The sequence below is a fragment of the Phoca vitulina genome, unplaced genomic scaffold (assembly GCF_004348235.1).
Source record: "Phoca vitulina isolate PV1807 unplaced genomic scaffold, GSC_HSeal_1.0 scaffold8, whole genome shotgun sequence".
Taxonomy (NCBI): domain Eukaryota; kingdom Metazoa; phylum Chordata; class Mammalia; order Carnivora; family Phocidae; genus Phoca; species Phoca vitulina.
In genome coordinates, this window is record NW_022589711.1 from 26,413,032 (window position 1) to 26,436,182 (window position 23,151).

The window sequence follows — 23,151 nt, forward strand, 5'->3', positions numbered from 1 at the left end:
CCCAAAATTTTATGTTTTATGTCCACTCATTCCTCAATGGGGGAAAAGTGCCTACCATCAGGTATGTAGTCTACAGAAGCTTCTACAATAAAGCCCTTTGATTTTTCACTTCTCCTGGAGTCAGCTTTTGGTCCTACCAGTTTTAAATACACATTTGGTGGACTCATGCCATGCTGTTAGAGGGCCGGCAGAGGGAGCACTACTCAAAGTATTTACTGTACTGTTCTTCAGTATAACAAAAAACTCAGTACACAAGGACTTTAGCTTTAGTTTTATCCTGGGTTCGATCTCAGACAAGCTATTTATCAGTGACGGTGAGCAGATTATTTCAGTTCTGTGTACTTTTTGCCAATGTGTGAAGACTGCTCAGTTACTCCCCTTTTAGAGTTGTGTTGTCAGTCCGCTTAGTGGCTTAGCAAAAAAAGAGGAAGCATAGCTTGTAACTTATTGAAATTCCATGTGGAAAAAAAGTGGGAAAAGGGCTAGAGAATTTGTAAAATTTAAGAATATTCCTGACACCAAATCCTACCATTAAAACCAGAAAACACCTATGAATCGTGAAGGATGAAACAATGTATGTCCCTGTCCTTACTTGCATATCCTGGGTAAGGCTGGCTGATGGCATTTTGCAGTAGAATCACTTTGTAGTAGTAGAATCATTAAGAAACTCCACTTACCTGGAAGTTTGCTGGGAAAATAGTGTTTGAGGTGGCATTTTTGGAAACCAAACATTTGATAGTCCTGATACTGATTTTATTTTTTGCATTATTTTCTCTTAAAATTCTGACATTTTGCACCAGCTAACTGAAAAGAAAAAGCAAAGATTGAAAGTGATCTTTTGAGGTGTCCTTGAGTGTACTGTTTTAAGTTCATGGCCTGCATATGTTAAGCTGATACCCATTTTTACCCTTTTCCCTTGGTGGCTCATAACATTGCTTAATTCAGGAAGGATTAAGAAACAGCCTTGGTCTTTTGTTCCCTAAATTACAGTTGGACAATTAAAGTGATCTAATCTTTAGTTCTTTACTCCTAATGAAAAAAAAAATGTTGGTTTTAGAAAGAACAACAGTACTTTGCTTAAAAGATCCTATTAATATAAAGGAAGGCCTTTTTTTTTTTTAAAGATTTATTTGTTTGACAGAGAGAGACACAGCGAGAGAGGGAACACAAGCAGGGGGAGTGGGAGAGGGAGAAGCAGGCCTCCCGCGGAGCAGGGAGCCCGATGTGGGACTCGATCCCAGGACCCTGGGATCGTGACCTGAGCCGAAGGCAGACGCTTAACGACTGAGCCACCCAGGCGCCCCAAAAGAAGGCCTTTTGAAAGAGTGAGCTTCTCACATGAAAAGCTTCCCATGTATTTTTAGCATAATTTAATATCTTTTTTCTTTCTAACTTTGTGTTTAAAAAAACCTTTCAAATCATTAGAAACACTGCAAGAATAATAAAAATGAAATAAAAATGAACAAAAATGAAATGAATAAGTCTTTAGATTTACCATTGTTACTGTTTTGCTACATTTGCTTTCTCTCTGTATGTGTGTTTATATATGTGTATGTCTATGTGTAATTCCTCCCCCCTGACCATTGGAGATTAAGTTGCAGACATCATGGTGTTGCACCCCATGAGTATGCATCTCCTAGCACATGGACTTTCTCCAGTATGTAACCAGAGTATATTTACCACACTGGGGGCATTTATCACTGATGCAATACTGTTATTTAATACACAGTCCATACTCAAGTTTCTCCAGTTGTCCGAGTAATGTCCCTTATGGCTGTCTTTTTTATTTTATAAAGATATATTAATTTGAGAGAGAGAGAGAGAGAGTGAGAGCACGAAGCAGACAGAGAGGGAGAGAGAATCTTAAGCAGACTCCACACTCACACGGGGCTCAATCCCACCACCCTGAGCAAAAACCAAGAGTTAGAAACGCTCAACCGACTGCGCCACCGAGGCACCCCTGTTTATTTTTTAAAAAGATTTACTTATTTATTTTAGTTTATTTTAACTAATCTAACCTATGACACACACAGTGTGTTTAGTTACCTCTTTAATCTCTTTTAATTTGGAAGAGGTTTCTAGCTTGTTTTTTTACAATATTAAGAATTTGTGTCGGGCTCCGCGCTCAGCAGAGTCTGTTTGTCCCTCTCCCTCCCCCTCTGCCTCTCCGCTGCTCATGCTTTCTCTCTCTCTCTTTCTCTCAAATAAATAAGCAAATAAATAAAGTACTTAAAAAAAAGTGTTTTAAAAAAAGAATTCTGATGTCACCATTTTGTAGGATGTCCCTTGGTTTGGATTTGCTGCTTTATTGTTTTTCCATGACCAAATTGAGGTTAAACATTTTTACAGGAAAATTACAAAGGGGAAATTTTCTTCTTTTCTATACCTGAGGGCTCTCTCATGAAAGTGGTTTATTTATGCTGTTTTAGAAGTCGTGTCCTCTCTTAAATGCCACTTATTTAAGCTATTTTCTAATGTAGTGTCTGATACTGTTGAGCCTTGAAAACCATGGGCATGGAGGGCGCCAACCACTTGCAGAGTCTGTCCGAAATCTGCTCTCACTTCTGACTCCCCAAAAACTGAACTATTAATATTGTGCTGTTGACCGGAACCCTTACAGTTAATTAACACATATTTTGTATGCTACATATGTTATGTACTGTATTCTTATAGTAAATTAAGCTAGAGAAAAGAAAATCATAAGGAACAGAAAATACATTTACAGTACTGTACTGTATTGAAAAAAATCCATGCACAGATGGACCTGCATAGTTCAAACCCATGTTGTTCAAGGATCAACTGTACTGCCTTCCTACTTTCTTTTTTTATTTCTCTCCCCCATTAGACTAGCAGTTCCATGAAGGAGATGCTGTGTGTTTGTATACTGTTAGATCCCTGACATCTAGGACAGTGCCAGGCACATAGTAGAAGCTTAAGAATTATTACTATTTTTTTTTTTTTTTTTAAGATTTAATTATTTGAGCGAGAGGGAAAGAGAGAGAGTGACCGTGTTGGGTAGGAGGGGCAGAGGGAGAGGGAGAGAGAATCTTAAGCAGGCTCCGCACTGAGCAGGGAGCTTGACTTGGGGCTCAATCTCATGACCCTGAGATCATGACCTGAGCTAAAACTGGTCCAAGACTGGTCTACCCAGGTGCCCCAAGAATTATTTATTTTCTTTTATTTTAATTCCAGGGAGCCTGGGTGGCTCAGTTGGTTAGGCGTCTGCCCTTTGGCTTAGGTCATGATCTCAGGGTCCTGGGATCGAGCCCCGCATCGGGCTCCCTGCTCAGTGGGGAGTCTGCTTCTCCATCTCCCTCTGCCTGCAGCTCCCTCTGCTTGTGCTCTCTCTCTCTGTCAAATAAATAAGATTAAAAAGAATTTGGGGGCACCTGGGTGGCTCAGATGGTTAAGCGTCTGCTTTCGGCTCAGGTCATGATCCCAGGGTCCTGGGATTGAGCCCCGCATCGGGCTCCCTGCTTGGTGGGGAACCTGCTTCTCCCTCTCCCTCTACTGTTCCCCCTGCTTGTGCTCTCTCGCTCTCTCTATCAAATAAATAAATAGAATCTTAAAAAAAAAAAAAGAATCTGGAAAGTTAGCATTTTATTTTGTTTTTGGTCTAAGCGTGGGAGGTAATTATTATAACCCAGTTTCTGGAATACTTATAGCAAGTTTTCAGTACTTTCCCCTTGGACTCCACTCTCCCCCACTTTTTCACACAGCTCTCCATCAAATATTTTCCAAGCATGGACTCTAGTCCAGGGTCTGTGCTAAGTGCTGAAGACGAAAGGTGAGGGAGACACAGTTTGTGTCTTTGAGGAGTGTATGTTTTAGAAGGAGGCACTTCAGAGCCATAGTAATGATGAACAAAGTACTATAAGAGCTCATATCTGGGGACAAGTATCTTCAGTAGGGACTCCTCTCTGCTCTGGGCAAGGCCTGAGGAATCTGACATGTGACTTAATTCTACATGGATTTGTAGCTTGAAAATTAGATAGTGACATTCTCATCAGTGTGAGCCATTTTCTGAGTCCAAGGGGATTAAGTAATTCAGCCCAGAATTTGTCATTTTGGAGCTTATACTCTCAGTTCCAAGCAGTGAAAAATTAAAAACCTATTTAATTTTTATGCTTTATATATCTATATAACCTTATTATAAGAGACCTAGTTTATTGATTAATTGTGTTGATTAACATAAGGATATTTCATCTTAGGGTTCTGTGACATCATACCTGTTTTTTTATTTGCAAATGAAGATACATATTAGAAAATAAATGTTCTTGAATCTAAGCTTGTACTCTTTTTATTCCTTCTAAAGTGGTGTTAATATCAAAATGCCAATCAACTCCAGTGGACCTGATTGGGTGACTGTGATTCCCAGGAGAATAAAAGGTAAAAAGGAATGAGCTTGATGGTTTGTTGTTTTTCTTGCTAAATGGGTGAGGCTCTGTGGTTTCACTAATGTTATAAAAACTTTTTTCCTCCTTTTAATGTGCCATGGACATTAAATTAATATGTCATGGACATACTTCTGGGCACAACTGAAAATACTAAAAGAGCTTTTTGATTAAAATAAATCAGACCTTATGTGCATAATCTTGGGCTTTGCTATTTAGACTCATGTAAAAGTCGTCTTCCTCCTCCTGTCTCCTCTCTGGTTGGCTCCTTAGGAGCCTTCAGTGCTGTACCGTCCAGTATGGTAGCTCCTAGCCACATGTGGCTATTTAAGTTAATTAAAATTAAAGTGTAAAATGTAGTTAAGTCACATACCCTCAGGGGCCACGTGTAGCTAGTTGCTGCCATGTCGGACAGTATTTTATATAAAATGTATCCATTATTGCAGTTCTGTCAGATATTGGTGCTCTAGCGATCCTCAAGAAATGTGTGTAAAGTTGTCATAGAAATTTTTGAAATCCGAAGCATTGGGTTAGTGAATGGCAGTTTTCTCAAAGTGTGATCTCTGCATTAGCAGCATCGGCCTTAGCGGGGACTTGCTGGAATTGCAGATTCTTGAGTCTTATCTCAGGCTACTGAATCAGACACTCTGGGGTGTGGGGCCCAGCAATCTGTGTTTCAACAAACCTTCTAGGCGATTTTGATCCATTGGTATAGGATATCGTTAAAAGTAAGACAACGAAATTCTGAAGAGTAAATGTATACGTTCTGTTTTTGCAGAATAGATGTAAATAGCTATGGTGACTTTTAGGAAGAAAGGATGAATATTATTAAGGAAGTTTATGCAGATGGCAGGCAAGGTCCTTTTAGCTATTGAAAGCATGGATGTATAGTCTCCCACACAGGTACTGCAAACACAGATGCCATGAGGCCTAGGTATATTATACGTATGAGTGTAGTCAGGGTGGGTGTTAGTCACAGGCATGCCTTGTGTGATTGATGGGGAGGGAACTGGAGAGCAAGGACAGCCTCTCTGCGGTTCCTTCTGCTTTGTTGCTGTGCAGAAATGTAGACACAGCGTGGCCAGATCTATAGGGTTTTTTTTCCATGAAAAAAAATCAGAAGTCTTAATCTTTAATCTTTAAATGTAGTATCTCCAGATTTCAAAACATTGGCATCCAATTGAAAACCTTTAAAATATTTTGTGGGCTACATAAAATTTGTCTGTGGCCCAGTGGCAGCCAGGACACTGCGAGCCTGGATCTCTGGTCCCTGCCATCATGTGTCACAAGAAATCCCAATCTTTTCCTAACGAAAGGCTGTATTTGATTTACTTAAAGCCAGTGAGTTACTCATTTTAAAGGATTCATATATGAAACATCATTAATGGAAATACTTTTATTTGCCTGGGCCCCCCCCTCCATATTATCCCCCACAGTTCTGCACTCCTCACACTCTTTCATGTCTGACCCTGTCCCACTGCCCTTCTCTGCCACAGTCCCAGCCTTCTGGCTTGCCTGCCTTGTCCCTGGGTATCTAGTGGGATCGTCAGTGGGTGGAGCTTTGGATGGTTTACCTGCTCCTGACAGGCCTTGGTGTTAACCAAGAAGTGGTTGTGGGTTTGTGATGTACTGTTCTGTTTAGAGAGAAGACAGATTTAGTAACCAGTGAGACTTTTGATGGATGTTTATTTTTTATTCATTTATTTTAAAGAGTTTATTTATTTGAGAGAGAGAATGAGTGTGGGGAGGGGCAGAGGGAGAGAGACAGGCAAACTTCTCGCTGAGCAGGGAGCCCCTTTTCTGGGCTGGATCCCAGGACCCTGAGATCATGACCTGAACCGAAGTCAGTCGCTTAACTCATTGAGCCACCCAGGCTCCGCTTGATGGATTTTTTTTGTTTTTAGAAAGGAAATCTTCTTTTTTAAAAAATATTTTATTTATTTATTTGTCAGAGAGAGGTAGAGAGCACAAGCAGGGGGAGTGGCAGATAGAGGGAGACCTGGGACCCTGGGATCATGACCTGAGCCGAAGGCAGACGCTTAACTGAGCCACCTAGGCGTCCCATCCCCTTGATAGATTTTTAGAGGAAGAAATGAACCATGAATCAGTAGGAGCAGAATAGCCTGGCTTTGAGAAGACCGTCTCAAACAGGTACTTAATTGGAAAGAAAAGAGAAGGGCAATTGCTTTAAGAATATCAGAGACCCAGTTTAGGAGAACTTCACTGCAGTTCACACTAGTGACCAGCAGGGTGCACTCAAAGACCCTAAACCATGGGCTCACATTCTTCTCTTCCTCCCTCCCTATCTTCCTCCCTTTGTTCCTTCCTTCCTCTTTTTTAACACTTTGTTTTCAGATAATTTTAGACTTACATATGAGTTACAGAAATAGTACAAAATTCCTGTATAGCCTACACCCAGCTTCCCCTTATGCTGACATCTTATATAACCACATAATACTTTCAAAACTAAGATTTTAACATCAGTATAATATTAACTACACTGTAGAGTTTATTTGGATTTCATCAGTTTTTCCACTCATGTTCTTTTTCTGTTCTTGAATCCAGTGCAGGATCCCACGTTGCATTTAGTCACCGTGTTTTCTTAGTCTTCCCTCTATGACATTATCTTCCATGACTTTTAAACTTTGAAGAGCGTTGGTCAGATATTTTTTAGAATGCTTCTAACTTTGGATTTGTCTAATGTTTTCTGATGATTGGAATGAGGTCATGCATTTTTGGAAGAATAGCAAAGGGGAACATGATGCTGATATGTATTGTTAATGATGTTAACTTTGATCGCTTGGTTCAAGTGGTGTCTGTCAGGGTTCTCTTCTCTTTATATTTATTCTGTATTCTGGACAGATAACTTTGAGACTGTGGTAGGCTGAATAATGGCCCCCAAAGATATCCAAATCTTAATCCCTCAAACTTGTGAATGTTGTTGTATATGGATGGCAAAGGAAACTTTGTATATGTGATTAAGTTAAGGGTCTAGAGACGGGGAGAGATTATCTGGGTAATCTGAGTGGGCCCTAAATGCAACCACAAGTGTCCTTTTTAAGAGGGAGGCAGGGGGAGATTTCATACAGAAGCAGAAGGCAGTATGACAACGGAAGCAGAGAGAGACTTGAAGATGCCGTGCTGCTGGCTTAACACGTGGAGAAAGGGGCCATGAGCCAGAGGACACAGCTCTAGAAGAGGCGAGGAGACACATTGTTTCCTAGCTCCTCCTGAGAGAGTATGGCCTTCCTGATACCTTGGTTTTCGCCCAGTGATACTGAATTTGGACTTCTAGCCTCCAAAACTGTAAGAGAATAAATCTGTGTTGTTTTAAGCCACCAAATATGTGGCAACTTGTTATAGTAGCCACAGGAAACTACTCTCCAGATGTCTCTATATTAAAACAGGATGTAAACATCCTGTTTCTGCTTACACTTTCACCCACTCATTTTTGCATTCATTAGTAGATCTTGCCAGCAGCAATTATTTCTGTGGCATGTAATTCTGATTTTTTAATCTCTCATTCCTAAGACATTTATTAATTGGAATTTTTCTGTAAGGAAGAGTTGTCCCTTTTTTCCTATTTAATTGTGTCATTATAGGCTTATGACTCATGATTGTTTATTTCATTCTTTGGGTTATTACCCAATTCAGTTGTTATTTATTTTGTTGCTGTAAGTGCTCCAGTTTTGGGAATTGGGAATTTTTTCGGTTTGGCTCCTGTGCCCCTTTGACATGCTGTCATCCTTTTTTTTCTTTTTTTTTCTGTAAGCACTTCCTTACTTTCTAGCACCACAAGATATTTCAGGCCCATCTTGTATTTTCTTTGCCCTGGCCTTGGAAGGGTTTATAGTCTTTCCACTTTTATTATTTTAGTTATGAATCCTGTTTTTTGAAGGTTTTATTTTTCTTTATCAGTTTTTTGTATGTATTAGTTAACTGATTTTCCTACAAGTTAAAATTATTCTAAGATGCATATTTAGTCTGCTGAATTGTTTGAGATTACCTGTCTACCCCCAAGCATGGGTATAATTCCAGTCAAAAACAAGGAATCACAGGGACAAGATCTGGTTTCTGACAGGCTTTCCCAGTGTCAGAATTGCTGCTGACTTTTCATTAGCACCTGTACTGTGGTCCCGAGACCACCACAGCCTAATAGAAGCCTTGATGGCTTCTAACCTCACCAACGACTAAACTAGAGCTCATGTTTTTAGGAGAGCTTCCTGAGAGTTTGGGATAAAACTAGATCTAATAGCAATAGAATAAACATTAACATCTTTGTAGCCCTTTGCTATTTTCTTTATCTTTTGAGGTGTATGTTACATACCAACGAGTGCATGGATTGTAAATATATAGTACAATGGAAATTTACATTTATATCTGTCTTTGTAGCTGCAGTAGGTCAATTCTAAGATGACTCCCAGTGACCCATGCCCATATATAATTCTTTTTCTCTTGAGTGTGGGAAGGACCTGCAAATATGATGGGATATCACTCCCATGATTTGATTATGTAACAAAGTTGACTCCTAAAAAATATACTATCTTGGGTAAATCTGACCTAACTGGATAAACCCTCAACAGGAACCAGGTTCTTTTTGAAGAGATTCAAAGTGTGAGAAGGCTTTCATGTGAGGGAGATTCTTTGTTGCTGGCTTTAAAGATGAAGGAGGCCATGTGGCAAGAAATGTAGGCAGGTTCTAGGAACTGAAGGGCATTCCCTGTCTGACGACCACCAAGGAAACAAGAAACTCAGTCTTATAACCACAAGGAACTGAATCTGGCCAACAATTTGAATGAGCCTGGAAGCAGACTTCTCTCGTCTTTGGAAAGGAACACAACCATGCTGACAACCTGATTTCAACCTTTGAGACTCTGAGAATCCCGCTATGCCATGCCCTGGACTCTTGACAGACAGAGCTCTGTGATAATAAATGTCCCTTGTTTTTAAGCCACTTAAGTTTGTGGTGGTTTGTCACACAGCAATAGAAAATGAATAAAGTATAACTACCACCCACATGAAGATATAGAATGTTTAGAACATAGAGAATATTTGCAGCATTCCAGTGTTGCCCTTTATATTAAAAATGATTAATACTACTAATACTACTATAGTATTGGACTTTCACAATAGCTCTTCAAAATAACTCATAATTTATCCGTTTTGTAGATAATGAAACCAAGTTCCAGAGACTCATTCAGTCATCATTTTGACATCTGCTCTGTGTCTGATGCTAGACCAGACTCTGAGAATACAGGGGATGAATAAGATGAGAGTTTAAGTGATTTCTGGTGTCTCCTATTGGAGAGGTGGAGCCAGACATAAACCAGAGCCTCTGACTCAGGTCTAGCCCCTTTTCTGCTATCTCTTCCCGTGCTTGGGAGGTGTGGTGGAGGACGTCTTGCTGTTCGGGTTTGTCTGCAGTAGTGGAATCCATCAACTCTCTAAAATCTAAATCCATCCAAATGATGGAGTGAATGATGAAATAGTGTTGGATGTTGCTTGGTGAAAATCAGAGTGGTGCCGTTATGGATGAGACATCACTCTGATGTTGATGTGGTAGTGCAACAAATTGGACAAAGCTGTTTTTTTTTTTTAAAAAGATTTTATTTATTTATTTGATAGAGAGAGAGTACAAGCAGGGGGGGAGCAGCAGGGAGAGGGAGAAGCAGGCTCCCCGCCGAGCAGGGAGCCCGATGCGGGGCTCGATCCCAGGACCCTGGGATCATGACCTGAGCCGAAGGCAGACGCTTAACCGACTGAGCCACCCAGGTGCTCCGGACAAAGCTATTTTAAAGACAAGCACTTTCCAGTTGTTGGAAAAAATACTTCATACAGAATACATTTTATTTGGTTAACTTAGAAAATCAAAGGGCTCATATCCTACATATAAAATAAATATAAAATCCAACTAACTGATACCATTTGGGGGTAGGAAGCCCACTCCCACAACTGCATCAGTAGTGTAAGGTTGTGCCTTTGTAGACAGACTACCTTTACCACTAGCCGTCCCTAGAACCCTGGGCAACTTTGGCAAGTCACTCTGTGACATACTTTCTTCACCTTTAAAAGATATTTAGACTAGCCATTATCTGAGGTCCCTTTCAACATTCTTTGAATCTATAGGTATTTCTACCTATACCTATTTTTAGCTTACCTCTGTAAAATGCTTAGCTTTTAGGGGATTAAAGTATAAAGAAAAAATAATTAAATTCCCAAGATTTTCTAGGGGGCACTCAAGAGACTCAAGCTCAAGCCATGGTAATGACTGTGTAGCCAGGTCCTTCTCATAGTCCCAGCCCTTGACAGGGTCTCCCTAAACAGCTCCACACATGCTGTCCTCATTTCTTATCTCCCTGAGATGGTACCCAAGTGTTCCTGTGTGTTCCCCAATGCAAGAAATTGTTTGATTCTTTTTCTTCTCCGTCTTGTCTTGTTTTTCCTCTCATGAACTATATACTCCCCTTTGGCCTGCCTTTTACTTTTCTGTTCTATGATAATTCCATGCCATAAAATTAAGGGACATGTGCACTAACATGCACTCACACACACCTCCCACCCTTAATTCACACTGTATCTCTGATCCAGCTCTTTCTGGATAGTATAGGGAAATTTTTTTCTCTGCATTTTTCTCCCTCATTTTGTTCCATTTGTGGCCCAAATAGCCCTCATTTTGGCTAATGAATGACATGGGATGACACCCTTTGGAAGAAAATATAAACTATGGGTTTTAAAGAGAAGCTAACACATTTTAGAGAAGCAGGGACCTTACTTGCAAGTTATCGAAACTATCCCTTCTGATTTTGCATAAAGATCTTCTTACCTGCCTTTATAACCACCTCCAGGAAAACTTCTTCCTTCACCATCAGTATTTAAGATAACTGTAAAATTAAGTAATAACTCATTTTTGTTTTAAAATTACCTTTTATTCCACATGCATAGTATATTAGGGTTATTTATTCAGTTTTAGAGACTTTCATATCTTATGTGAAAATTCCGAGGTTAAAGACATGCTGACTTTGAAACAACTTCAGACTCCTTAAAGTCTTATTAAAATAGGAAATGTGTTGGGGACGCCTGGGTGGCTCAGATGGTTAAGTGTCTGCCTTTGGCTCAGGTCATGATCCCAGGGTCCTGGGATGGAGCCCCGCATCGGGCTCCTTGCTCGCGCGCTCTCTCAAATGAATATATAAAATCTTAAAAAAAAAAAAAAAAAAGGAAACATGTTTGTCTCAGCTGACCATAAGAGGGCAATGTAGGTATGTGCATTTCACTTTAAAATTATGCCCTGTTCTCTAGTGCTGCATGTGTAAAGAATTAATGTCAGGTTCAGTAATTGATTTGCTTTGCTTGACTTAACTCTGGTAGTAAATATAATTAACATTTGAATGGAAATGGTAATTGTTTCCTGTGTGATATATACTTTTCTTTATAACATGTATTTGACACAGAATATCCAAGTCTCCTGAATTAACCATGGTAAAAATTGTAACTTCACAATCACTTTTAATTCCCAGTCTAGTAAATGTTTTCTTTGTGCCCCAGGTATCTGCTCTAGGGCTCTCTGCCTGTGTAATCTTGACGTGCTGATGTAATGAGGGAGCTTTGGGCAGGGTGTGGTAACACAGTAAAGCCACACTTGGTAACATGTGGAGAAATTGTTTTTGAATAAGCCAGATAAATATCCCCCCCCCCATTTTTTCTTTGACAATCACTTTTTCCAAGTACAGTTTTTCTTTCTTTCTTTCTTTCTTTTTTCCAAGTAAAGTTTTAAAAAATGCTGTTTACCTTTCTGCTTAGGCCCTGAACCTTCAAAGAATTAGCAGATGCCTAAGTTAAAAGATGAAATATGCACTATCTGTCAAATAGGGCATCTTCTTTGAAGAGAATAAAACCAAAATAATTTTGAGTAATAAGAATAATATCCAGATGATAAACTGAAATTAGTCACAAATACGGGACTCAAATTTAAATTGCTGAGTCGTATAAGCATTTGGATTTCGAATTGTGGTTTAACAGGTGAGACTATAGAATTACTGGATTATGATCCAGGTTTGAGCCTTGGGGTGTGTAAGGAAGTGATATAAAATAGTTGGTGGTTTTTAAAGATTGTAGATTCAAAATGAATAAGTGTACTCCTTCAGGAAAAAAGCCAAAAAGAAAACAGCTGCCATCTACAACGATCTGCTTTTGAGAGATGAGGTAGCACAGTGGTTAGAGCATGGGCGTTGGGACTCACCCGCCTGGATCAGGTCCTGGCTTTGCCACTGACTAGCTCTGGGTCTAGGTCAAGTTGCTTAACTGTTCTGAAAGGTAGGGGTAACAACAGGACCTACCTTAAAGGGTTCCCATTAGCATCATATGAGATAATATGTTTAATTGCAGAGTAAGCTCACAAGAAATATTCGCCATCCCTGTCTGTTTTGAAGCATGTAAAATGTGTTGTTTCTACAGAAGCATTTTCCAAGGGAGGTGTTAGGGCAGAAGGAACGTGCTCTGGTGCTTGTGTCCTCACGTGTAGCTAGGCTGCAGCCATGAGTACACACTGCTGCTGTGTTTTATTTTTATTTTATTTTATTTTTTAAAGATTTTATTTATTTGTCAGAGAGAGAGAGAGCACAAGTAGGGGGAGTGGCAGGCAGAGGGAGAAGCAGGCTTCCCGCCGAGCAGGGAGCCCGATGCGCAGCTTGATCCCGGGACCCTGGGACCATGACCCGAGCTGAAGGCAGACGCTGCACCGAGGTGCCCCTGCTGCATTTTAAATACTGTTCATTGTGCAAAAAGACCTTCTGAGCCTTCTGTGTTGTGGGGAATAATTCTTTAGAGTGTGTGTATTTGGTTTGTTCTCTGTATTAAGTGGTGGTTTTCTGAATTCATATTTGATTATAGGACCCATAGGTTAAAACTTCCCTTTTAATAAGCTGAGCAGGGGCACCTGGGTGGCTCAGTCGTTAAGCGTCTGCCTTCAGCTCAGGTCATGATCCCAGGGTCCTGGGATCGAGCCCCGCATCAGGCTCCCTGCTCAGTGGGAAGCCTGCTTCTCCCTCTCCCACTCCCCCTGCTTGTGTTCCTGCTCTCGCTGTGTCTCTGTCAAATAAATAAATAAAATCTTAAAAAAAAAAAAAAAAGGCTGAGCAACAGTGGACTGATTTTACTATACATATGTCAAATATGAATTTAAGGTGTTACTTACCTCATAGGCCTTTGTATGAGAAATTTATTCTGGAATAATACTGGACAATACTTATATCTACACATTTCCATGGTTATTTGCCTGCTTTTATTTTTGACTTTGATAAAAAACATGCATAATCAGAGGGGAGTGCTCAAAGTCCCCTTTTCCCTTTCTGTCCACCAATACCCTCACACACGTTTCAGATCTTCCTATTTTTGTGCAAAGGAGAACCTTTTGTAGCAAGGGGAAAGTCTGGGATTTCTCTGAGATGTGATGGCAGGAAATGTTACCCGTATACCAGCAGGCTAACAAATACAGGGGCATAACTTTGTTTCTTAGAGCATTTTCCATGTATGGTTTGTTGGAGGAGACTTTCAGAATATCTTATTTTTTCCTTTTCCTTTTCAGAAACGAACAATCTAGAACTATCTCAAGGCTCAGGAACTTTTCCTTCTGGGTATTATTACAAAGACCAGTGGAGGCCCAGAAAGTTTAAGATGCGCCAGTTTAATGACCCCGACAATATCACAGAATGCTTACAAAGAAAAGTGGTGTATTTATTTGGTGACTCAACAATCAGGCAGTGGTTTGAATACCTTACTACGTTTGTTCCAGGTTGGTACTTTGTATTTTATTTTATAACTCTTTTCCACATGGACCAAACCAGCTTTCTTCACTCCAGTGCCTGAAGAAGGGCTTCGGCCAAGGAAGTAGTTATTTCTCTGTGGGACTGAAGAGGTATCCTAACCCTGGAGAGCTGTGTGATGGTTTCTGATCCATGGTGGGGTTGACATATTGATGGAAGCACTGTGTTCTTGTTGAATTTTCGTACCACGGATTAGCTGTGCGATCTTGGACATGTCATTGTTATCAGGCCTTCATTTCTCCATGTGTGCAATGAGGCAGCTGGATGGTATCACCTTACAGCAGTCCTTTACTTCTGATATTCTGGGCTCTAAAATAGAGGGGGACATTTCCAATTGTTTCTCTCCTAATTCTGTTTGGTCAGACTCCAAGTTTATAATAGATTTAACTGGAAGGAAGCAGCCAAACTGTGGTCCACTTTAATGCATCCATTCAGCAAAGCCTTCCCAGCGTCATCCGTTGGGCATTCCATTGGTATGATTTTGAGATGAGCTGGCTCCTACAGAGAGAGTCTTGGTAAGTCCCAGCATTCCTAGCTTCTGATTTCACTGCTGGGCTCTGGGGTGCTATCCAGACTCAGAATAAAACCCCACTCACTGGAGGGCCATCCCTTATTCAAGGGCCTTTTCCTCTTTGTGGAAGGTATGTAGGCCGGATGAGGAGGGATGAATCCCAGGTAACAGTACTAAAGACCCTGCTTTCAATTTAGAGAGCTGATAAGTAATTCTGTGGGAACTCTTTCTGAGGGCTGTGTATGGGCAGGGTTTTCCATAAAGCACAGTCCCATAGTTTGTTCTGAGCTGTTGTTGGTATTTTTTTTTCTCTTTTATTTTTTACATCCACTTAATTTCAGATTTAATTTTTAGAAGGAAAGGAAGAAGTAGATATGATCCCCAAAAGTAGAAAGTTAATTCCAGTTTTTGTTTTGCTTGTTTTTTTGGAACAGACATAGCCGAGTTTAGTCGATGAAGCATACATTAAAAACTAGAAAAAGGGCTATAATTTGTATGGCATAATACTAAACATGTTTTGAGGCTGACTGGGCAGGCCCTCCAGGAGTCTGTAGTTGTTTGTTTCTTAAGTTCTAATGACGCAGCTCATTGTTTCCTCTTATAGCAGTGATCACATTGGGTGTCTTGATTGTTTTCCACCATATCCTTTGCAGACAGATTTTCACCTGATAAAGCCTTGTGTCAGTGCTTGATCTTAGTCAAAAGAAAAAATGATAGCTTGAGTTTATTCAGCTTAAGTGGGGCCAAATGCTAAGTAGTAATGAATTAGGTAGGAAATTCTAGAAGAGGAGCCTGGGACTGCTTGGAGAGAAAAGTGACACCTTTAACCCTTAAAAAGAATGTAGGCCAATTATAGTATGATGTTACTTCTTCAGAATTGACAGTGTACCTCTTGAGAGCCAGGACTGTGACTTATCCATCTGAGCATTACTGGCTCATGGCGCTGAATAGGTGCTTAGAAGCGCTAATTGACTTGGGTTGCCAGAAGTTACTTGGTTTGTTCTCTGAAAGGCACTTGTAGGAACATTTAAGTATATGAGACAGGCCCTCTTTCCTTATGGGGCATATGTTAAGTGATGAATTGTAGAGACAGAGTTTTTTACGGGTAACAAAAGAGAAACAATCACTGATTCCTGGGACCGTCAGAAGATCTCAGAGGAGCTAGACTTTGAAACACCACTTAGTCTTTGTTATTCTTGTGACGGAGAAAGACATTCTCTAAGACACTAATATGATTTTGCATCCATAGGGTGAAATCGAAAGTCAAAATAAACAGGGTTGCTCCTTTCTTTCATGTATTGCAAAAAGAAGTATTTGGTTACGTTTATGCATTCTTAAAAAAGCAGAAGTTATAGCCCTTCTCCTAGAAGAAATATTGTTTGTCTATTAGAAGAATAATGTGTAAATGCCAAGTTGATTTTTAGATATTCAGCAGTTGGTGTAAACAGGAAGATTTCTTGGCCTAATGGTTAGTGGTAAACAGTTATTTTGCTTCTGAGGTATATAGACATAGGTATCACTGATAGTTTAATAAATATGTTAGAATACAGGTCTGTTGAGGCCAGTGAAATAGGTATTTCCTTTACACTTGTACCTTTTCATTATACTTTTATTTGAAAAAATGTTCTTTTAAGCTGCTAAGTATAGAATGATCATAATATATGTACTTGGTTTGAACATTTTTATGAATTTGAGTTTTCCTTGTTTCAGATTTAGTGGAGTTTAACTTGGGTAGTCCCAAGAATGTGGGTCCTTTCCTTGCGGTGGACCAGAAGCACAACATCCTGCTCAAATATCGCTGCCATGGTCCACCCATCCGTTTTACAACCGTCTTTAGCAATGAGCTCCATTATGTGGCAAATGAGCTGAATGGCATCGTGGGCGGGAAGAACACCGTGGTTGCCATAGCTGTATGGTCTCATTTTAGCACCTTCCCCTTGGAAGTGTACATCCGGCGGCTCAGGAATATCCGTCGAGCAGTGGTCCAGCTCCTGGATCGAAGTCCTAAGACCGTGGTAGTCATCCGAACAGCCAATGCCCAAGAGCTGGGGCCTGAGGTGAGCCTTTTCAACAGTGACTGGTACAACTTTCAGCTGGACACCATCCTTCGGAAGATGTTCTCAGGGGTTGGAGTGTATCTCGTTGATGCCTGGGAGATGACCCTGGCTCATTATTTACCCCACAAGCTACATCCAGATGAAGTTATTGTGAAGAACCAACTGGACATGTTCTTGTCCTTTGTGTGCCCCTTGGAGACCTAGCCTGCCCTGGAGGGGACTGGAGGACTCGTATTACCTGCAGTACAGGAAGTTTATGGCTGGCCCCATGGAGAGATGGCTGCTATTGACATGTACACAATTTCAAAAGGAACTGGACTTTATATAAGACTTATAAGGAGCTTAGAAAATGCAGGATGCATTTATGTCTACCTACAGGATTTTTTCCAATCTTTACATAGCCATGGGAGAACCATTATTAACAACATCTACGCACTGTATTGCCCTTGTAACCAAAGATGCTAGTGAGTGTGTTTGAATTAGCCTCTCCTGAGAGGGCAGATTACTATGCTAAAAACTGTGAAAAGTGTTCTGACCTAAGTGGTTGGTAGTGGAGTGTTTGTAGCTTATCTGGTAAAGGAGATTGAGCTTATCTGTATGAATAGCACAGTTGGTCCATCTTCGGTGGGATGAACTAATAAGGCTTCTGGTCAGTGGCTCCTGTAACACTGGGGACTGCTGTGTCTCAGGAGTTTCTTTCAATGATCCATCTTTTCTGAATTGCTTGAATAGGGCAGTATCCTTGGTCAGAACTTTCTAGTGAGAATATTTACAATATCCTGCTTTTATCTAGAAAAGAAGCAAAAGGAAAATATGAAAGCAGTACACAAAATCTGTGTGTCGAATTGACACTTGCACTGGGGGATAGTTATTTCAGCTAAATTTTACATGATGAATACTTTAATCACTTTTGGAACTGGAAGGGGGAATCTATAAATGGAAATTTATTTTTGTGTTTTGAAGTTTGAGGGTTTTAAGAACTGAATTTTATGTAAAGAATGCTGTTGTTTATTATAAAGTTGTAGAAGTTACTTCCATCAATTTCAAGTGTTTCTTTTTTGGTTGTTATTTTGAATTGCATACCAACATTAGAAATTAAAATCTAATTAGAATCTAAAGTTCGATAATTGAGATCTAGAACAGGTATTTATTGATTTGAATGTAAGGTATACACAATCTCTCATGCTTGGAAGTAAAAAGCTGCCATTCCTACTCGCTATCTTAAAATAATTGAATTACCGATTTTACTTGACTGTCTTTACCTTATTAATTTTAAATGAGTTTAGGTTAACTTGGGGCCGTTTAGTAAGTATAAGTACTCTTTTCTGAGCCACAATAGATTGCAATCTAGTTTTAGTTATCCCTAAATGGACACATGAAGAGACTGGGGAAGCTTTAGAGATGAAGACAGATGCTTAAAGCGTGAAAAAATTTGGAGTTTTAACTTAAAACGGAGAGTGTAAGATCTTCCTTTCTTGGCCTTGAGGGCTACCTTCAAATTTATAAAATATACATATGGGGAAAGAAGATTTTAAATTATTTTCTGAGTCTAAAGAGGACCAACAAGTAGATAAAAATATTAAGATAGTTTAATTTTAATGGTCTTTAAGCTTTAGAGTGTCTGAGAATCACCTGGAATACTTGAGAAAAATACAGACTTAGGGGTCATGCTTCATGCTTCTGGGAATTGTGGAATCAACCTTTGTTACAAGTGTCCAGTGATTCTGATGCAATGGTAATATTCTACACTTTGAGAAATACCAACTAAGGGAAGAAGGAAAATAGAACTAAGGAAATGATATTGTTTGTCTATTATTTCAGGGGCTTAATCCCTAACATTTAATTCTGATCATGATCTAGTAGTGTAGGTGATATTAGGTACCTTTTGTAGATGAGGAACTCGAGTTTGGATTTGAACCAAGGTATATGAGAGTACATAGCCCTTTTCAACTATACCTTGTTGGACTTTTATAAAGAGAGATTCTCTTTTTCACAAAAGAACTTTTTAAGCATTTTCTCAAAGATTGCTGGAGGAGGCTGAGGCTTCATCTTCTCAGGAGAATTTCAGTTTCCACTGCCTCTCCAGGGCTTTGGAGTGATGCTTTTTTTTTTTTTTTTAAGATTTTATTTATTTACTATTAGAACAAGTGGAAGGAGAGGCAGAAGGAGAAGCAGACTCCCCGCTGAGCAAGAAGCCTGATGGAAGACTTTGATTCCAGAACCCGTGGGATCATGACATGAGCTGAAGGCAGACGCTTAACCGACTGAGCCACCCAGACAGTCCTGGGTGGCTCCCTGAACAACCATCATTTTATTAAATACCAATTGACTGACATTTCCTGGCTTCAGGTATTAAGTTTCAGATTGATACATTGGGGTGTAACAAGAATATTTGGTAAGCCTTTACATATCCATATTACATGCCAGAGATGACTCTGTTTCTGAGCCCTATTAAAGGAAAAAGCAATTACTGAGAGAAGTACAGGGAAATTAACACCTGCACCCCCCCCCCCCCCAATTTGAGAGAGAGAGAGGAGAGAGAACGAGTGGAGGGAGGGGCAGAGGGGGAGGGAGAGGGGGAGAGAGAATCTCTCAAGCGGACTCCACACTGAGCTGGGAGCCCCACACAGGGCTGGATCTCTCACAACACTAAGATCAGGACCTGAGCCACCCAGGCACCCCTCATATTTTGCTTTAATAATAGTCTCCATTAAATGAGAGGAAGTCAGGAAGAAGGATCTTCTGTTAAAGTTTTAAGGACCTTCTGGTGTTTAGCTCTAGATGCCCATTCCTACTGGAGAATCAGACATTTCCAGTCTAATTATAAAGCTGGATTTTAACACCGCGGAGGGTGGGGGGTTGGGAAGCAGTACAGGGATTACAGTTGTAAGTGTCCCAAAAGGAAAAGGAGTCACAGTGAAACCAAATGTCATAGGCAAAATCCTTTCAGTGTTATGCAATAGTTCACACTCTCCGTTTAAATTCACCCCACTCTATCCCCTGCCCCTGCCCGCGTGAAAATAACATGATCTTATTATAGAACCACTGCTTTATTTATGTCTCAGAGTACCCTTTGTCATTGAAGGCACATGATAGCGATACTACTTTTTGATTGCCATGGTTTGAAAAGCTGTGTTGTAGGAAGTATCAACTCCCCTCCCCCTTCTTGAAGACCTGCAGAAGAAAAGCTAAATAAAAGAGAAGGCAAGGGGCGCCTGGATGGCTCAGCCGTTAAGCTTCTTCTGCCTTTGGCTCAGGTCATGGTCTCGGGTCCTGGGATCCAGCCCCGCATGGGGCTCCCTGCTCGGTGGGAAGCCTACTTCTCCCTCTCCCACTCCCTCTGCTTGTACTCTCTCTCCCTGTCTCTCTCTCTCTCTGTCAAATAAATAAATGAAGTCTGAAAAAAAAAAAAAAGAAGAAGAAGAGAAGGTGAATCAAATGAGGGAGAAACGCTAACGCCCGGTGTGGATTTATTGAGATTTTAAAAAGGCATCCCTAAGAAAAATGTTTTGTTTTTAGATTTGTTTCTGATTCCTCTGCGGGATTCCAGTCCAGGTCTTGGAGCCGGCCCTCGAGGGGAATGTCCGGGACTCGGGTTGGTACCTTTTTGGCTTGGGAATTTCCAGTATGCAGAAAAAAAATCCACAAACCTAGTCCTCGTTGCCCCCTCCCCGCCTCCTCCGCCCCTCCTCCGTGCCCACGCAATCCCTTTCGAGCGGCCGCTTGATTGTATTCTGTATTTTAGAAAATAGGTCCTTAGCTTCCCCCGCCCCCATGCTCTCCAGAGAGCTGAACAGAGAGCGGACGCTATAAAAGGGGACAGGGAGAGGGGCTGGCCTCTTCTTGCCACGAGGTCAGACGCCGAGTTTTAGAGAAAAAGGCTGCTTAACTGCTGCTGCTTATCATGTAACCTCAAAAGGAAACTGATCATCTTTCTCATGCTCTCACGTACTTGGGTTTATTATCGCTGATTACAGCTGGAAACAATTGATTTGCCTTTACGTATTTCTATGACTTGGCTCTTCAAACACAAAGGTATATTTTTATTATTTGATATTTAGTATGAAAAAGTATCTTAAATGCTAAGCTTCTCCCCCCATATTCAGATTCTTTTGAAATCACCTTCTGATATTTGGGTGATCATACTTGTTTGGGGGCAAAATATTGAGGGGCAGTTTTTTTGGGAAATAAACTGGGATATTAGCTTGGTAATAGCCATGAATCGCATCTGTTTGGTAATAGCTTGGTAATAGCCATGAATCGCATCTGTTTGCTTTGAAAGATCAGGAAGGACTAAGATGCTGATGGAGGAGGTGGATAGGATGCCTGATGGAAGTACCATAAATCTGATATAACAATTTATCTTTAGTCTGTAATGTAGAACTATGATACTCCAAGGCAGAAATCTCCCGGGTGTGAGTGTGGATTTAGAGGTATACTTTCTCACTCATTTAATGCCCTCATTAGTTCTTATGTTACCCCTGTAAAATTAAAGACAAGTATTATAAGACAATTTTATGAATGAGGGAACCCCTGAAATTTGATGACATGGCTGGACCCCCAGATTTATGACAATCTGTATAAAGTATTTGAAGGAATTCTGTGTGAATAAAAATACATTTCTAGGTAGGGTGGATTAGAGATTCCACAGGGATTAGTGGATTTGTAAACTGGCTGTCAAGGGGAGGGTGTGTCCCAAAGAGGATGACATTTATTATGTACATTTTAAGCACTTGGTGCTTATAAATTCCCCCACCTTAAATCTGCCATCTAAAGAAATACATTATCTGGGCAGGTGAAATATTTTTTTTTTTTTGCCTTAGATAGTAGGTTGTTTAGACAGTAAAAGGAGAGAAACATTTGCAAGGCTTATTCACTACCCTCAATAATCTCTGATAGAGGAGTGGATCAACCGAACAGATCATCTAAACATGAAGAGAATCCTGAAGTGTCTTTATTTGGTTTCAGGATACAGTGTATGATCTCCATTTTGCTTACGTTAAAGACACAGTTGGGCAGGGTACAGGCGAAGAGCCCCGGGGCCACAGAAGTGTCAGTCTGGGATGAGTAGCACAAGAAATCAGTGCACAGCATGTATAACGTTAGATGTTAGGACGCATCCTTTCCAGCCTGGAGGTGGTGACCATGGTCAGCATGATTTAGTTGCCCAGATGCAGACTCTTCCTTACTGAGGAAAGGATGCAAACCTTTCTCCTTTTACTTTGGCTGGAAGAAGTCCTGCTCTCAGAAAACCAAAGAAACCCTCTCAGAAGTTAAAGAGCCTGCTAATGAGGGAGTGAATTGTTCCTGAGAAAATCATTTCCCTTTGGCTTATAGCTGACTGATCTGGTGGCTTCTTGATTTCTCCCCCCCAGGTTAACAGGAAGATCAGGAGGCTGAACTTGGCCTGATGCTGAACGCCTGAGGGTGAGAAAGGCAGATAATTCTAACCAAGTGGGGTGTAAATGTTACTTGACCTTGGCTGATGTAGTCAAAATGGGCAGTGGGATGTTTTCTAAAATTTCTAAGATTCTTAGATCTCTTAAGTCAATTTTTGAAGTTGCCTCAGTTACTGTGAATTTTCCTTAGGCATTGTATGTGATTTCTTGTGAACTAAGATATTTTGGTGGTTTAGTATGCTTTTAACCAGTTTGAATTTCCACTGTTTTCTATGAGAGGAGAACACATGAGTACCTCTGAGGGGGGAATTCAGCTCTCTGCTGACTGGCAGTTTCAGAGTTATGTAATCTTTAACAGACTCCCAGAGAACACCATGCCCCCTCTGGTTTTGGTGAAACCGCTCATTAAAGCTAACATATGTGGTTTCTGATTAAAGCACTTCCTGTTCCTTTAATTTGGGACTGTGAGGTAAAACACTTTCCTTCCAAAGTTAGTAGATGAACATATTTTACTGCTCCTTTGGGGGAGTTAGCAGTAGAGAATTAACATATATTAAACACTTCTTTGGGGAGTTGACCAGCAAGATCTCATTTAGCCTTCATAGTAGCTTCCGAGGTAGACATAGTAAGGCTAATTTCATAGGTGAGGAAATTGAGGCTCAGAGGGATTGAGCAGTTGGTTCAAGATCCCCTAGGTGGTAAGTGGCAGAGGTTGGATTAGAATCTGAGGGGGTTGTCTCTGTAGCTAGTACCCTTGCCACCAGGCCACTGGGATATTAGCAGAGTGCTGTGGGGAGAGGTCAACCTCTTTCCAGGGCTCTGATTTCCCCAGGGTCCTTCCCTTTCTCTAGCTCACACCTGGCTACCCCTACTTCCTGTTCAGATTTAACTGATAAAGCTTTAACTGATAGCCACATAAGCCTTTATATTTTATGAAGACCACAGGAAAATCTTTCATACCTACAAGAG

General features: G+C 40.5%; 2 protein-coding genes across 8 annotated transcripts in view; both read left to right on the top strand.

The window, feature by feature from the left end:
- NXPE3 (neurexophilin and PC-esterase domain family member 3) overlaps positions 1 to 19,270 on the top strand; it is a 44,201-nt gene extending 24,931 nt beyond the window's left edge. For all 6 annotated transcript variants that reach the window (XM_032406446.1, XM_032406447.1, XM_032406448.1 and 3 more), the window contains 3 exons: positions 4,316 to 4,389; positions 13,978 to 14,184; positions 16,437 to 19,270. In XM_032406446.1, the coding sequence (XP_032262337.1) occupies positions 4,316 to 4,389; positions 13,978 to 14,184; positions 16,437 to 16,987 (832 nt within the window). In that variant the 3' untranslated portion in view covers positions 16,988 to 19,270. The remainder of the gene's footprint in view (positions 1 to 4,315; positions 4,390 to 13,977; positions 14,185 to 16,436) is intronic.
- Positions 19,271 to 20,150: 880 nt separating this feature from the next.
- Positions 20,151 to 23,151, top strand: part of NFKBIZ (NFKB inhibitor zeta) — a 30,229-nt gene continuing 27,228 nt past the window's right edge. Inside the window, exons 1-2 of one of the 2 annotated variants that reach the window (XM_032406454.1) lie at positions 20,151 to 20,378; positions 22,159 to 22,210. The gene's annotated coding sequence lies outside the window, so the exon portion shown is untranslated. The other variant, XM_032406455.1, reaches the window with a different exon arrangement.